The sequence below is a fragment of the Sebastes umbrosus genome, chromosome 6 (genome assembly GCF_015220745.1).
Source record: "Sebastes umbrosus isolate fSebUmb1 chromosome 6, fSebUmb1.pri, whole genome shotgun sequence".
Classification (NCBI taxonomy): Eukaryota; Metazoa; Chordata; class Actinopteri; order Perciformes; family Sebastidae; genus Sebastes; species Sebastes umbrosus.
In genome coordinates, this window is record NC_051274.1 from 26,226,796 (window position 1) to 26,240,461 (window position 13,666).

A 13,666-nucleotide genomic window follows, 5' to 3' on the forward strand; every position below is an offset into this window, starting at 1 on the left:
AGTGAAATCTGCAGAGGGGTTTTTAGGTTAGCGTAGCAGTCAATCAGAAAGTGAAACCAACTGAAATGTCTTAGGACAGTGTGCTGTAGGACTGTAACACCACATGTCTTCATCAGATCATCAAAGGGGTTAAGGATGAATCTTGACATCAGTGAAGAAATATCTCAAACTTATGAAACGAACAGGCACTTTCTGCCTGCTGTAACAGGTTGAAACCAAAACTAGAATTTTTTCCAAATCAGACTCCGGAGGGTAACACGTTTGAAGTAGGTTTTTCTTACATCTACAAGGTTTAAGTCATGGCTACAAATAATGCCACAAAACGTCCCCGTATTTGTGGCCAAAGTCCTTCTGGGAACGCAGTTACTTCTCAACAAGCCTGGGGAGCTTTTTGTTGTTTAGGTTTCCTGGTAGGAGGTCCACTCAAATCAGTTTTATGGTCTCATTTATAGAGCCGGCAAGTCCAAACATCCATCAATGGAGTCCAAGACTGGTCATGCGGGGATTTGTAGTCCAATAGTCCTCCAGTTCTCCCTTTTGCGCCCTACTGTAATAGGAGGAACGTTAAATACTAGACTGCAAGTGAAGCAGATTTGTCATCAATAGGTGGCGTTTTTTAGATCCCTGTTGGAGACACTCGCTGGAATGTTATTGTGCTAATTAATCAAAAAGGCATAATTGCATTTCCAAGCACAGCATGTGTGTATATGCCTAGTTTCACAAAGAAATCATCTAAGCTTCCCACCAGATTCCTCTTCAGATGGTTTCAGAGTTGCTACCACAAAGTGGAAGATCCTTCCAGCTGTGACGGATGACTCCTCTTCAGTTTTATACTGTAGCTCCCAAAGTAACACATGCACTTTTGGCATATTCCAACTGAGACGACGTCCTTTCTTCCTCCTTGCTTAGCCGTTAATCCAATGTGGCGACTGGTCCAACAACTTGGTGGCAAGATTAAATCTTCATGGTGGATTTTCCAGTCCAAAAACTGACCATTTGTAGTACCTGTTATTCTGTAAATTGGGTGGGGAGGAAAGGTTTAGTAGATCCAGTCCTGACATCATAGTTTTACTTGTTAGACACTCTTCAGTTCGTAGAGTTGTTCTTGTTATGTGTGTGTTTTATGTCCTGCTGGTAGTTTTGTGATGTTGGTTCTGTTGCTGTGTCGGAGTTTCGGTCCCCCCCTGTCCTTGGCATCAGAGTGGTACAGTCCAAGACAAGTGTAATATTGCCCCGGTTCTGTGTGTTTTTATGAGTGTGTGCATGTGGCAGTGGGTTTGTGGGACAGTCTGTGCAGAGGACTAGCGGTGTGTGTGTGTGTGTGTGTGTGTGTTATGTTTGGCAGTGCACCTGTGTGGCAGGATGTAGGTGTGTGTGTGTAAATTTGTGTGAGAAAGTGTGTTTTCATGGCAGTGGTGTACAGTGTTTGTGAAGAATCAGCGTGTGTGTGTGTGTGTGTGTGTGTTGCGTGGCAGTAGAGATGTCGTCACTCGTTGCAGGTGTCCCCCTTCTCCTCGGTTGCCACCAGAGACTCCTGTGAGCGGTGCTTGCACTGGCCGAGCGAATGGCGAGCCGCTGCTCTTGATGGTCGGGCAGGGCAGGAAGACTGGGCAGCACAGTCACAAGGTGCATCCTGGGAAAAGGAAAGATGTCTTGTTTACTCAAACATGCAGGTATGAATGTTTTCGTGACGGATTACACGGCTTAAGTAAGTTTCAAGAGTCTAATAGGTTTTCATATCGTACAGATATGAATGGAAACTAATGGCATCTGAATCGGAATGGTAGGAAATATATTAAAAACCAATGTTCTACCAGTAGAAAGAATACATAGAAATGTCTAAAACCCAGATTAATTGTTGGCAAATGAGGAGCTGTGATTTAAAGTAAATGCTATTTAATATAAATGGACTAAAACAACCACTGGTACATTTTTAAGCTTAAAATAAAAATGCATTTCCAAAGGCCGTACCTCCGTCCCAGATCCTGCAGGCCCCGCGTTGTTCATCGTTTCTTTCCCTCCTCCCAGGATATTGACCATCTCCTCCCCGACTGTCTGTCTCATGAACCTCTTGTTGACGATCTTGGTCACATTGTCGTTGCTTCCAGCCAGCGCTACGAGTCCTCCGACCCCGGCTGACAGGCACTCTGGCTTGGGCTCATCCACGATGCAAAAACTCCCCAAGGGACCCAGACCTCCGAGGTTGGTTGGCGTTCTCTCCCCAGGCAGAGGGACTCCTCCCTGGGCACGGCTGCTGCAGACATTCCTGAAGAACTCCTGGACCAGGCCTCCGTACCGCTGAGAGCCGGGGTCAGGTGCACAGACCGTCACAGTGGAGGGTTTCCCCGCGGCAGGAGGATGCCGTGCTGGACTGGCACCCTGGCTGGCTCCTGATCGGAAACAGGGATCCAAGACAGGTGTTATAATTATTTCCATAAATTGTAGTTTACAGGACAAATTGAATCCCGGAGGCTCGCTTAAGTCATTCATCAAGTTTTCAGTTTTTTTTTAGGGAAAGGTTTGCTCTGTTTTATTACACTGTAAATTGAATATGTTTGAGTTTTGGACTGTTGTTCGGATAAAACAAAATATCACTTTTGGCTCTGAAAAGTTTTGATTCTCATTCTCTAATAATGTTTTGACATTTTATAGAGTTTGATAATGAATCAACATGCACAACCCCAGTGTGTATAAATGGGTGCTGAATCTTCAAAAGCAAAAATCAGGAGTAAGACAGCACTCCACTTCAGTTGTTTATTGATGCATTTTGTGCAATAATACTATAATGATAATAAACAATTGAAGTAGAGTGATGTCCTGGTCCTGCTTTTTGATTTCATAGAGTTTACAATAATTTATTGATTGATTTTTATTTCTTTCTTTACTTTCAGACCTGATAAAAATAGCACGGAATGACATTATCAAATCTGAAATGTAAAAGTTAATGAATGCCAGCAAAAATATTAGCAATGGATGGCCTTTTTCACAGCAGACATTTTGACATTTGCAGCAAAACCACCAGGTGTTACTAATGTCTCCGCTCTATTCAGTGAGCCAGCAGGAACAATATCAGAAACCGAAGAATTTAGCCATAGATTTATTTTTTACACCTGTGCTTTTCCTACTGTGACATGTCTTCCATGAAAAAGGTTGTATTTTAACACAGTATCGTACCTCCGTCACCCCTCCAGAGCGACTCTGTGCTTCCAGAGTTTTCCACCACGCTGAAGAGGCTGGAGAGGCCGTCGGTGAGGCCGTTCAGGACGGGGCTGTCCCTGGTGGTGGTGGAGCGAGCCCAGGCCGAGCCTCCTCCTCCACCGATGGATCTCTGCTGGAGGCTCCAAAGGCTCCGGTCCCTGGAGGAGGTACTCCCATCCAGTCTGGAGGTGGAGCCTGAAAACAGAGCAGCTGGATGTCTCACTATCCCAAACAATAGTGTTTACATTCAAGATCTAAGGAGCTGTGTTAACAATCACAGAAAACCATCAGAAATTAGCTTGAAAATTTTAAAAGCACTCTGACTCCAAAGATGTTAAAAACAAATGCTCAGAGAATAAATTACCAGAAGACACTCTGCGTTGTAGTTTCGGTGATCCATACTTGGGCGAACAGCACGGCCTGTCCATGCGGCCGTGAACTTTATCCAGGGATGTGGATATCTGCCGGGTTCGGGCCGACGCTAGGGAGGAAGTAGCTGTTGATGACGGGCGAGGAGACCAGGCTTTGGAGTGTAACCCCGTCCCCCTGCTGCTGGGAAGGTTGTCGGTTTGAAGCCCGACGCTGACGTACTGCGCAGCAGTCTGCGTGGACCTGTTGGACACGCCCACCATCTGGATGGAGAAACGGAATTGATGGAGAACGTTTAGTGTGTTGAGAGGAAAAGCAAATGCAATGAAGAGTTATTGTAAAAGCTACAGAAGAGAGATGATTCTGAATATGACGCTTTCTCTTAAACCTACACTAGGCAACCTCATATACGCGATACGTAACGCAAATTGCAAACGCAAATTCATATTAACGCAACTAATTTTTTTAACACATTAATGTAATTGATTAAGTTTTTTAAAGTAAGGTGGTTGTGGAAGTGTTGCAAGTGTTGTGACCTCTTTTGTGCATAAAAATCAAAATAAAGGCCAATAGTTGGACTATGAAATCAGTCTTTTGATTTTTACCTGACTCCCAGGTTCCTTGGTGGATTTCCTCTCCAGAGAGGAGGAGCGTATGGCCTGGCGGACACAGTTGGTCATCTCCTTCATGTCGTCACTTAAGTTGGCGGAAATCTCCCCAATCTCCAGGCCGTGGAAAGCTGAGGAGGACGCAATCCCGTCAATTGAGCCACCAACGCCGTTGCTGGGGATTGAACCGGCGATACAGCCACTTCTGCTCTCCAGCAGCTCCCTGTGCTGCTTGGACAGCGAACTCAGCCACTGCTCGTACGAGGACGAGAAGGAGGATGGAGGTTGTTGCTGCTGAACCTCAAGGGTTTCCACCGCAGCCACGCCTACGTCCGAGCCACTCAGTCCCAGGGAAGAGCTCCCGTTCTGGGCCTGCGGTGGCTCTGTGGCCTCCTGGCTCCTTCTTCGGTGCTCCATGCGTCGCACAGCAGGAGGGCTGTAGTAGATCCGGATGCCGGTGCGGTCTGGAGCAGTGTAGCTCCTCTGGACAGACTCCAGATCCAGCTCTGATCCCACTAAACTGCTGCAGGAGCCGCTGGGACCATCCCAGGTTTTACACATGTCCCCAACCTCTGGGGTCTGAGATGAGAGGAGAGAGTGGAGACGAGAGGAAATCAGTAGAAAATCATTAGCAGTATACATTTTTACTATGCCGTCTTCAGTTTGAGGAGAAGTTAAGAGGGGAGAACAGAAATGATGACGATTGTTATACAAATCAAATATACTGTATCTGCTAACATCAATTATTAATGTCTCAATTCCAGAGTATAGGATTTGGAAATTAAACTTCTTTGTTAGTAGTCTTTGTTTCACTCATCTTGTCAAAGATATAAAAGTAAAGAAATACCAATAAGTTGATCATTTTAAACCAGTAAATGTATAAAATCACAACGTATTCACCTCATTGGTCAGGTAGGTCCAATTCTTCCTGGTGAGGTCACCCAGCTCTGGGACCGCAAACTGGATCTTCTCCTCCTGATTGGCTGTTCCGTTGACTTCTGGGCCGTCCAGGTCTGACGTGGACTTGGTTCTTTTCATTGAAAGAGGAGGAAGAAGTTGGTGAGAAAAGAGAAGCGAAGTCATGCTCTGCTTTCAAGATGACAAATTTACAATTTACACATTTTGCAAATAGACAGCATCAATAACACGGTCCTAAACTAATTGTTACCTTGGTGATCCTGTTCCATTAGGGACGACTGTGTCTGCAGAGGAATCGCTGCCTAATGACTTTGACTGTGGGGACAAAAAAAAACAAAAAACCTGACTGTCAGTGACTGTTTTTTTCAACTTATTAGCATTTAAAAGACCTGCATCATTTGTACACATAGTTCCTGTAGCATTTTGCATTTCATTTCATTGCCATCCACTTCCTCTAGAGCTATTTTGGCAGGAGGAAGTGGAGACTGACTAGTATAATCTATCTGTGGCAGACAGCATGCACACACACAGAGAGAGAGAGAGAGAGAGAGCGATGGTGATGCTGAGTCAGTGCGTTTCACACTTGAGAGGTGAGCTCACAGAAGCCATTTCCCCTCAGAGGAAAGAGACAGAGTGAGAGAGGGGAAAAGGACATCTGCAGATAATGTGCTTAGTTGTGCAGATACACTGATGGACTTTCACCTGCAACTCACTGAACTGCCGACCAGGCTGCCGCGGTGTGTAAAAGAAGTATACTGACAGACAGATAGATATGGACTAGTTTAGTGATTCCCAAACAGGGGGGTACTCGTACCCAAGGGGGCACTTCTCTAGTTGCCAGGGGCAACATGGAAAGATTGTAGCTCAACTAATTAAAAAAAGTGGAATAAAGATTTATCCACATATTGAGTGAGCTGTAACGCCTGAACGTGTGTGTTCAGAGCGTGCAAAGTAGTTAAAAAGTGAGCAGAGAAATCTAAACAGTTAGTTAGAATTAATGGGTAAATGTTAAACCCGATAATGGAGTTATGGATTTATTTATTTATTGATTTAAAAGAATCCCCATTAGCTGATGCCAATGGCACCGGCTTGTCTTCCTAGCTAAAAGTAATGCATAAATAATGGAAACAGTCTGCTAAAATTACAGTAATGGATAACCATCTAAAAGTAATGCATAAATGGTGGAAATAGTTAGTTAAAAGTAATAGATAAATGGTTGAAATAGTCTACTAAAAGTACAGTAACGGATATCTTAAATGAATGGATAAATGGTGGAAATAGTTATCTTAAAGTAATGGATAAATGGTTGAAACGCCCTAGTTTCTGCCACTTCAGATACAAATGCAAACCGACCTAAACGTTCAATTGTATAAGACATATCGTACCCGGATCCACTGCTGAATAATGAATGGTGTTAAATAATATTAAATTAAAATGAACACATTGGAATATAACTGGTGGTGTTGATGAAGGGGTACAAGAGTTCAACTGACAGGTCTGTGGGTTACATCAGACCAAAAAGTACTATTACAGGGGTTAAACTTTATGTACTGTCTGTTTTCTTTTAAATCTAGTTTCACCAGAAAAATCTACAACATCCCATTTTAACTGGAAATAAATCCCATTTTAAAACAATTCACGTAAATAGAATTGATTTATAAGTAAACATCAGATTTGTAACTCTGAATAGCTCCAACTCAGGTCCAACTTGACACAGAAATCCAGCTGCTTTTACACTAACTGGCCTGACGGGGGCACTATAATCAAATGTCAGAAGCCTTAGAAAAGCCCAACAGTACAATACAAGTAGATTAGATAGTAGATCAGATTTGTGGGTGACAGAGCATGACCCAGACACACTCAGAGACACTGAGACAGAGTGAATTAAAGTATGACAGGCTTCGGTCTCCTGCCAAGTTTCCAATGTAGGACACCGCCGCTTAATGGAAGGAGTGAGACGGGATCCCACTCAACAGACGGGAGGAAGGAAAAGGAGGGAGAAGGGGAAAGAAAGGGGGACAAAAGACGCCCTCAGACTGAAAACCTCAAAGGAAGCAGACAGAGGAGAAACGCTGGAGGAGCGCTGACCTACTAACCATACATCTGGATCTTTATTTCTGTGTGTATTTATGGGGGAAAAAAACAATCTAATGACCACTTTAAAACACTGATGCAATCCCTCCTCCTCCTCCTCCTCCTCCTCCTCCCTCCCAGACATGTTGCAGAAGCTTGGCAGTGACTGCGCTGGTGTATAATCAGCAGAACGCACTGACCATGTTTCCCCGGTGACCTCAGCTTGAACACAGTAAGGCAATAACAGCAGAGACGGTTCTCCTTACTCTACATTACTCTTACATTATAGCATTAACAGCTGTGGTTGCTGTCTGCATCAGCAAAGTATCCTGAGAGGAGAAAATACCATCCTGAAGACGGCACTAACGTACATTTTTGGTCTTTTTTGACAATTCTAGTGTTGATTTTGACTACAAAGCAAAATTAAACATCAATATTAAATGTCCGATTTGATGTCACTTCCTCAGAATCAAAGAGCTTTTTATTCAAGAAGCTGCTTCTTTGCAAAACAATGTCCAACAATCTTCGAGAATATAAAAAGGTTTTGAAAAAGGGGATGAGATGCTTTTTCTCAGCTGGCTGTGTTCAGACTGGTGAGAAGGGTTTGAAGGTCAAAACACTGCACCATGGTTTATAATACTAGGAGGAAGGATTTTAAGAATACGAATATTAAAGCAAAAATCTGGATGCTTTATATGTTTGCTCTTGCACATATTAGTGCTCAGCTGGGTGATGCTTTTTTTTTTCCAGTGGTCTCATTGAAATTAATGAAGAGGCTGTTTTTTGTTTCGGTGTAATGCTGATGTCAGTCTGAATGCAGCTTTATTACGATAGCTATGGCTCTCCAAACCTGAGTTTACGGTACATTTTTTAATTAAATTTCAGAGAAATCTGGGAAATCATCAGATGAGATTGGATGTACTGGAACAAGTGTGCCAAGAAACACACATCTGATCCCTGGACTAGATATACTTTAGATGCCCTTCTTATCTCAGACATACACCCTCACCCTCTCAGATTCCATCATCCCAGGATACTCCTTATCTCTTCTTCATCTTTGACATTCCTCTCTCTCTCTCTCTCTCACACACACACACGCATGCAGCCTGTCATACCTTCCCCTGTAGTGCAGTGGCCTCTCCCAGTCTCTGCTCCCACTGGGCTCTCTCCTGGCTGAACCTCTCCAGCAGCTCCAGCTTCTCTCTGCCCCAGTTCCTCTCCCCGATCTGAAGCTGATTGGTCCACAGGCGGGTCACAGCGGAGAGACAACAAGAAAGAGGCAAACATCAGAGGAGGAGGAAAACAAGGTGGATGTGGAGTGCACACACCACCGGGATATGAATTCAAACACTACAACGATGTCAAGTAAAAACACAACTCTTGATCCGACACACAAATTGTATAACAGGCTCTGAAGTTTTTATAACTTGAAATTGCCATTGCCATCTTGTTTTTTATTTGCAACCAGAAGTGACACGAGAGGGTGGAGCTAAGCACAACTGTACTCTGAATAAGACATTTTTAAGCGACCAAAATGTTACAATTAACTTTCATGAACTGAAAACACACTGTGAAAGGGTTAAAGTTGTAAGACGAAAACACGGACAACTCCCAGACCGGACAACGCCGTGGTAGCAACCTGTCAATCACAATTTAGCCACGCCCTAAAGTATCCCCTGCTTTATGGTCGATTTGACTCTAAATGGGACCATAATTTACTAAATGAACATCATGCTGTATTGAAGAAGACTTGCAACTAGAGATTGAGACCATAAACTCATGTTTACAATGTTTACTGAGGTAATAAATCTAAGTAAAAAGTAGGATCATTTTCTCATAGACTTCTATACAATCAGACTTCTTTTTGCAACCAGAGGAGTCGCCCCCTGCTGGCTATTAGAAAGAATGACAGTTTACTTTGCTTCACTTTTCAGGCCCCGGAGGTTGGTTGCTGCTTGTGTTTGCAAATAACACAGTTTGTTCTGTCCATGTTAACAAAATCACAACTTTTTGCCTTCAAACTTAACCTGGTCCACTCGCACACACATTTACCTGTTTAGTTAGGTCCATCACAGCTGCGTAGGAATCAGCCAGGAGGTGCTGGTGTTCTTCACGCTCCCTCTTCAGCGCCACCTTCAGGTCTGGAGGATCCAGTACATCAGTGACGGACAGAGCTGCTGCTGCTGCTTTGCCTGCTTTGGTCTCAAGCTGAAAGGAGATAGACAAAGAGATCTAAATATCAAAATTACACCCATTTTCCCCCTAAATCCTTTGATAAATCACTACTAACATAAGTTTAGTTAAAAGTTAAGTAAAAATAGCAATATTGCAATGTCAAAATATTGCTTTTTTAGAGTGTTAAAACAATGAATGAATGCATAAGTGGCATCACCATATAATGATCTTATAAGATGCAAAATCTTTATATGCAAACTAATATTATCACTACAGTACTACTACTTTCACTTTATTTATACAGCGCTTTTCTTAACATAGTTACAAAGTGCTTTAACAAAGGGCAGTAACAGTTATACAGTAAAACTAGATAAATGACATGAAATAATAAATTCTTATTCAGTTAAAAGCCAGCTGTAAAGCCATCAGATCATGGTAGTGGAGTAACAAGTTCAATATGTCCCTCTGGAGTATAAGTATAATGTAGTACAACATGGAAATACTCAATTAAAGTACAAGTTCCTCAAAATCCTTCTTAAGCTCTGCCCTTGACTACATCAAACATTTTGCGTATTTGAGTTGAAACGATTAAGCACACACACATGCACACAGAGAAACACACAATCACACAAATAATTACTAGTTGTCATGAATATAACTATGACTCATTTGACCGCACAGAGATTTGTAATGGGAAACCCCTGCTTCTCCACATGTTTCATCCTCACAGGTCTTTTAAAGGATCAGTGTGTAACATTTCAGGAGATCTATTAGCAGAAATGGAATATAATATTCATAACTATGTTTTCATTAGTGTTGTAATCACCTGAAACTAAGAATTGTTGTGTTTTCGTTAGCTTAGAATGAACTAGAATGAACCCTTGATATCTACATAGGGAGCGGGCAAAGAGTATAGAAGCAGAGAGATGAAACTCTGGTGTTTTTTTGACAGCCGCTTCTGCCATTTTGGACTGAAAACGCATATTATATTATTGATATTTTATTGTTCAATACAGGCCATTTCAGTAGAATATGACAATAGAACAGAAATAATTTAGCTTTAATTTTGTACGACACTTTATAGGCGGACGTTTTACTGACGTCCGGTAGACGCTTTCAGTCCAAAATGGCAGAACCGTAGCTCTGCTGCTGGGCACTGATGCTGCGATGGAACGAACAATTGATTTTCACTTCTTGGTAATATATGTTCTTTGGAGCAGGTCCTTTTCACGGAGTCCACCATGTTTCTACAGTAGCCCAGAACGGACAAACCAAACACTGGCTCCAGAGAGAGCCTTTCGTGTTTTTACGTTACTTGAAGGCCACCGTAGTTCTCCGACACGCTTGTAAAGCGAGCCGCAGAGTGTAAAAACGTGGTACCGCCAGTCGCTGTCTGACTTCTGTTGCTCCTGAAGTAGTGTTATTATGGTAAGGATGGCCTCTGAGCGAGGCGAACGGCGTTACCACAGTTTTGCACTCGGCGACTCACGTTACCGCAGTCTTGGAAAGGGAGGAGTGAGCGGAGGGATACTCTCCAAATCCTACACACTGTACCTTTAAATGACATCAGTGTCACCCAGACAGGAGCAAAGTAAAGCCTCCACACAGATGAGATTCTTCTGATGGCTTACTGCTGCTCATTGAATGATAAGGTATGAACAGAGCGCGGAAAGAGACCACAATCTATAGAGGATTGTCTCTTTTTTCTTCTCCTCTGCTGCTATCTTTCCACCCTGAAGATCTCTCTGCTATTCTGTTTTTCTCCCTCTGTACTTCTAACCCTCTCTCTCACCCCTTCTCCCTCTCTCTTCTGCTTTCTCACCCTCTATTTCGAGGTCTCTCACCCCTTTTTTTTTCTCGCTCTCCATAAATCTGCCCCTGCTGTCACACAGCCTGTAGGTGGGATCACTTGAAATTTTTATGAGCAGCTCTGCTTTCCCTTTTCCTCTGTCTGAGCCTCATAGTTCACACTGCTGACACTACCAGACCCATCAATTTGACAAACACATGCACACGCCCGCACACACACACTCACAGACACACACACCAGACCCATCAATCCTCCCTCAGTCTGGCTCTTTGGCACTGTTGTCCATATTTGGTGCTAATAGAACTGCATGGCAGCCAATCACAGCGTAGCACACTTATCCAAACTCTCGTCTCCTATGGCAACAGAGCGTTGCTCGTTAGTGATGAACGCGGCATAACGAGCCCCGCGACTTAACGAGGTTTATTGCTGAGGCGTTAAGAAGGAGACGATTTTACTGGATGACTGGCATTTATTGGTGGATGAGAGACGTGTGGTTCACGACTCGCTACTCACCATTTAGCAGGATCAATTACTTCTATTTATTCAACTAAAACCATGAATATAATAGCAAAGAATTATTAATTAAGTTTGACTAGAATAATCCCAAGAGGGGACTTCAGGGCCAGGATAGTGGAAATAATGTTTTAGTGTAAAAAAAACAACAACCTATAAGTCAGGCATTGATTAAATGTTTGCCTCAAGTATCTATACAGAAGTAATCTTTCATAGACATAGAAAGTATTTGTAGAAACACAGAGCCGAGAGCTACTAACAACGCGGCGGCAATAAACACCAATTAAACCCACAGGGGTCTTTAAATGATGAATGAGTTAATTTGACTATCATGAGAGCCGTTGTTGTTATTATACCACTTAGAGAGTGTTTAAGCCGCTGTGATCTTCCTGCAGAATACTTTTTTTATTCAATACCAAATTAGGAATACAGCCTGAAGTCTGATTTGCTGTTTATCTGCTTTAGAAGTGCAGACCTTTAACCGCTATAATAAGAAACATCTATATAAATAACATGTTTATAGAATCACAGGGTTATTGTTTGGTAGTAGGAGAATAATTTCAAATACATAAACTTCAATTTATAGTAACACAAATATGTGTTAGTGGAATTAACCATACAAAACAAAAAACTAAACAAAAAACAAATATATAATAACAAGAAACTATATAAATAACATTTTTATAAAATCAGACAGTTATTGGTAATAGGAGAATAATTTTAAATACAGAAACTACAATTTATAGTGACAAAAATAGCCATGTACAGTAAGTGGAATTAACCATCCAAAAAAACAAAAAACTAAACAAAAAACAAACATATAATAACAAAAAATGATATAAATAAAATGTTTATAAAATCAGACAGTTATTGGTAGAAGGACAATAATTTTAAATACAGAAACTACAATTTATAGTAACAAAAATATGTGTATGCGGAATTAGCCATATAAAATATATATATATATATATATATAAAATAACAAAAAACTATTTAAATAAAATGTTTATAAAATCAGATAGCTATTGGTAGTAAGAGAATAATTTTAAATACAGAAACAAAAATAGACATGTATGTGGAATTAACCATACAAAAAGAAAGAAAAAAGAAAGAGACAGTGTCTTTAAAAAAGACTCACTCTTTTGTTCTTTTTTTTTTACAGAGATTTCAACTTTAACTTTGACATTAAAGTGATTTTCTTTTGTTAATCACTGTCAAAAACCCAAACTACAATCCCTGTGATTCAGTGGATTAAAAAACTAAATATGAAAAAGTCAGAGAGGGGTTGAATACTTTATAAAGACACCATACTGTACACTGTTTTAACAAACAGTAACTGTTTATGCACACAATAAGTGTGTAGTGTAACAGGGAGCCACAGGGTATTATGAACTATTTTTGGGGCAACATGTCATTTGCCTGCAGCAGATTTTTACTTGAAGACACCAACAAAGTTTATTTGATCTATTAATGTTATCAGTACTTCATACAGACCACCAGCTGATAATTCTAGGGCAACCACAACAATCCTGAGAGACAAAATGTGAGCCAGGTTTATAAATAAAAACACAGCCCAGATATTATATAATTCATGCAGATGTTAAATATAGCATGATGTGTGTATTTAAAACTCTCAAGTCCCATCTCTACAGGAGCCAGGAGACGGTTAGCTTAGCTTAGCATAAAGACTGGAAGCATGAGATAAGAAACAACATGTTAATTAATGAGCTTTAGAGGTGCTGGTAGGCAGATCTTTTTTTTCTAAACTAGTTTAGACGAAGCCAGGCAAGATGTTTCTTCCTGCATTTAGCATATCAATCTTCTCATCGAACTCTCGGCATGAAAGTAAATAAGTCTTTTTCTTGAACCAAGTAGTTTAAGCCTGAATTTAACCAGACCTTGACTGCAAAGGTGGCAGATCAGAAAACACTTATCATGTTGTTGTGGAAGAAACAAATAACCTTGCTTGTCGTTTACGTATGAGAATATTGAGTTGTACATT

At 41.4% G+C, this 13,666-nt stretch overlaps 1 protein-coding gene across 1 annotated transcript in view; it reads right to left on the reverse strand.

The window, feature by feature from the left end:
- Positions 1–1,155: 1,155 nt before the first annotated feature.
- Positions 1,156–13,666, reverse strand: part of soga1 (suppressor of glucose, autophagy associated 1) — a 104,049-nt gene continuing 91,538 nt past the window's right edge. Inside the window, exons 16-24 of the mRNA XM_037772417.1 lie at positions 9,219–9,374; positions 8,282–8,398; positions 5,344–5,408; positions 5,076–5,205; positions 4,173–4,754; positions 3,563–3,830; positions 3,175–3,393; positions 1,972–2,390; positions 1,156–1,633 (exon numbers count right to left, since the gene is read on the reverse strand). Of these exons, the coding sequence (XP_037628345.1) occupies positions 1,487–1,633; positions 1,972–2,390; positions 3,175–3,393; positions 3,563–3,830; positions 4,173–4,754; positions 5,076–5,205; positions 5,344–5,408; positions 8,282–8,398; positions 9,219–9,374 (2,103 nt within the window). The 3' untranslated portion in view covers positions 1,156–1,486. The remainder of the gene's footprint in view (positions 1,634–1,971; positions 2,391–3,174; positions 3,394–3,562; positions 3,831–4,172; positions 4,755–5,075; positions 5,206–5,343; positions 5,409–8,281; positions 8,399–9,218; positions 9,375–13,666) is intronic.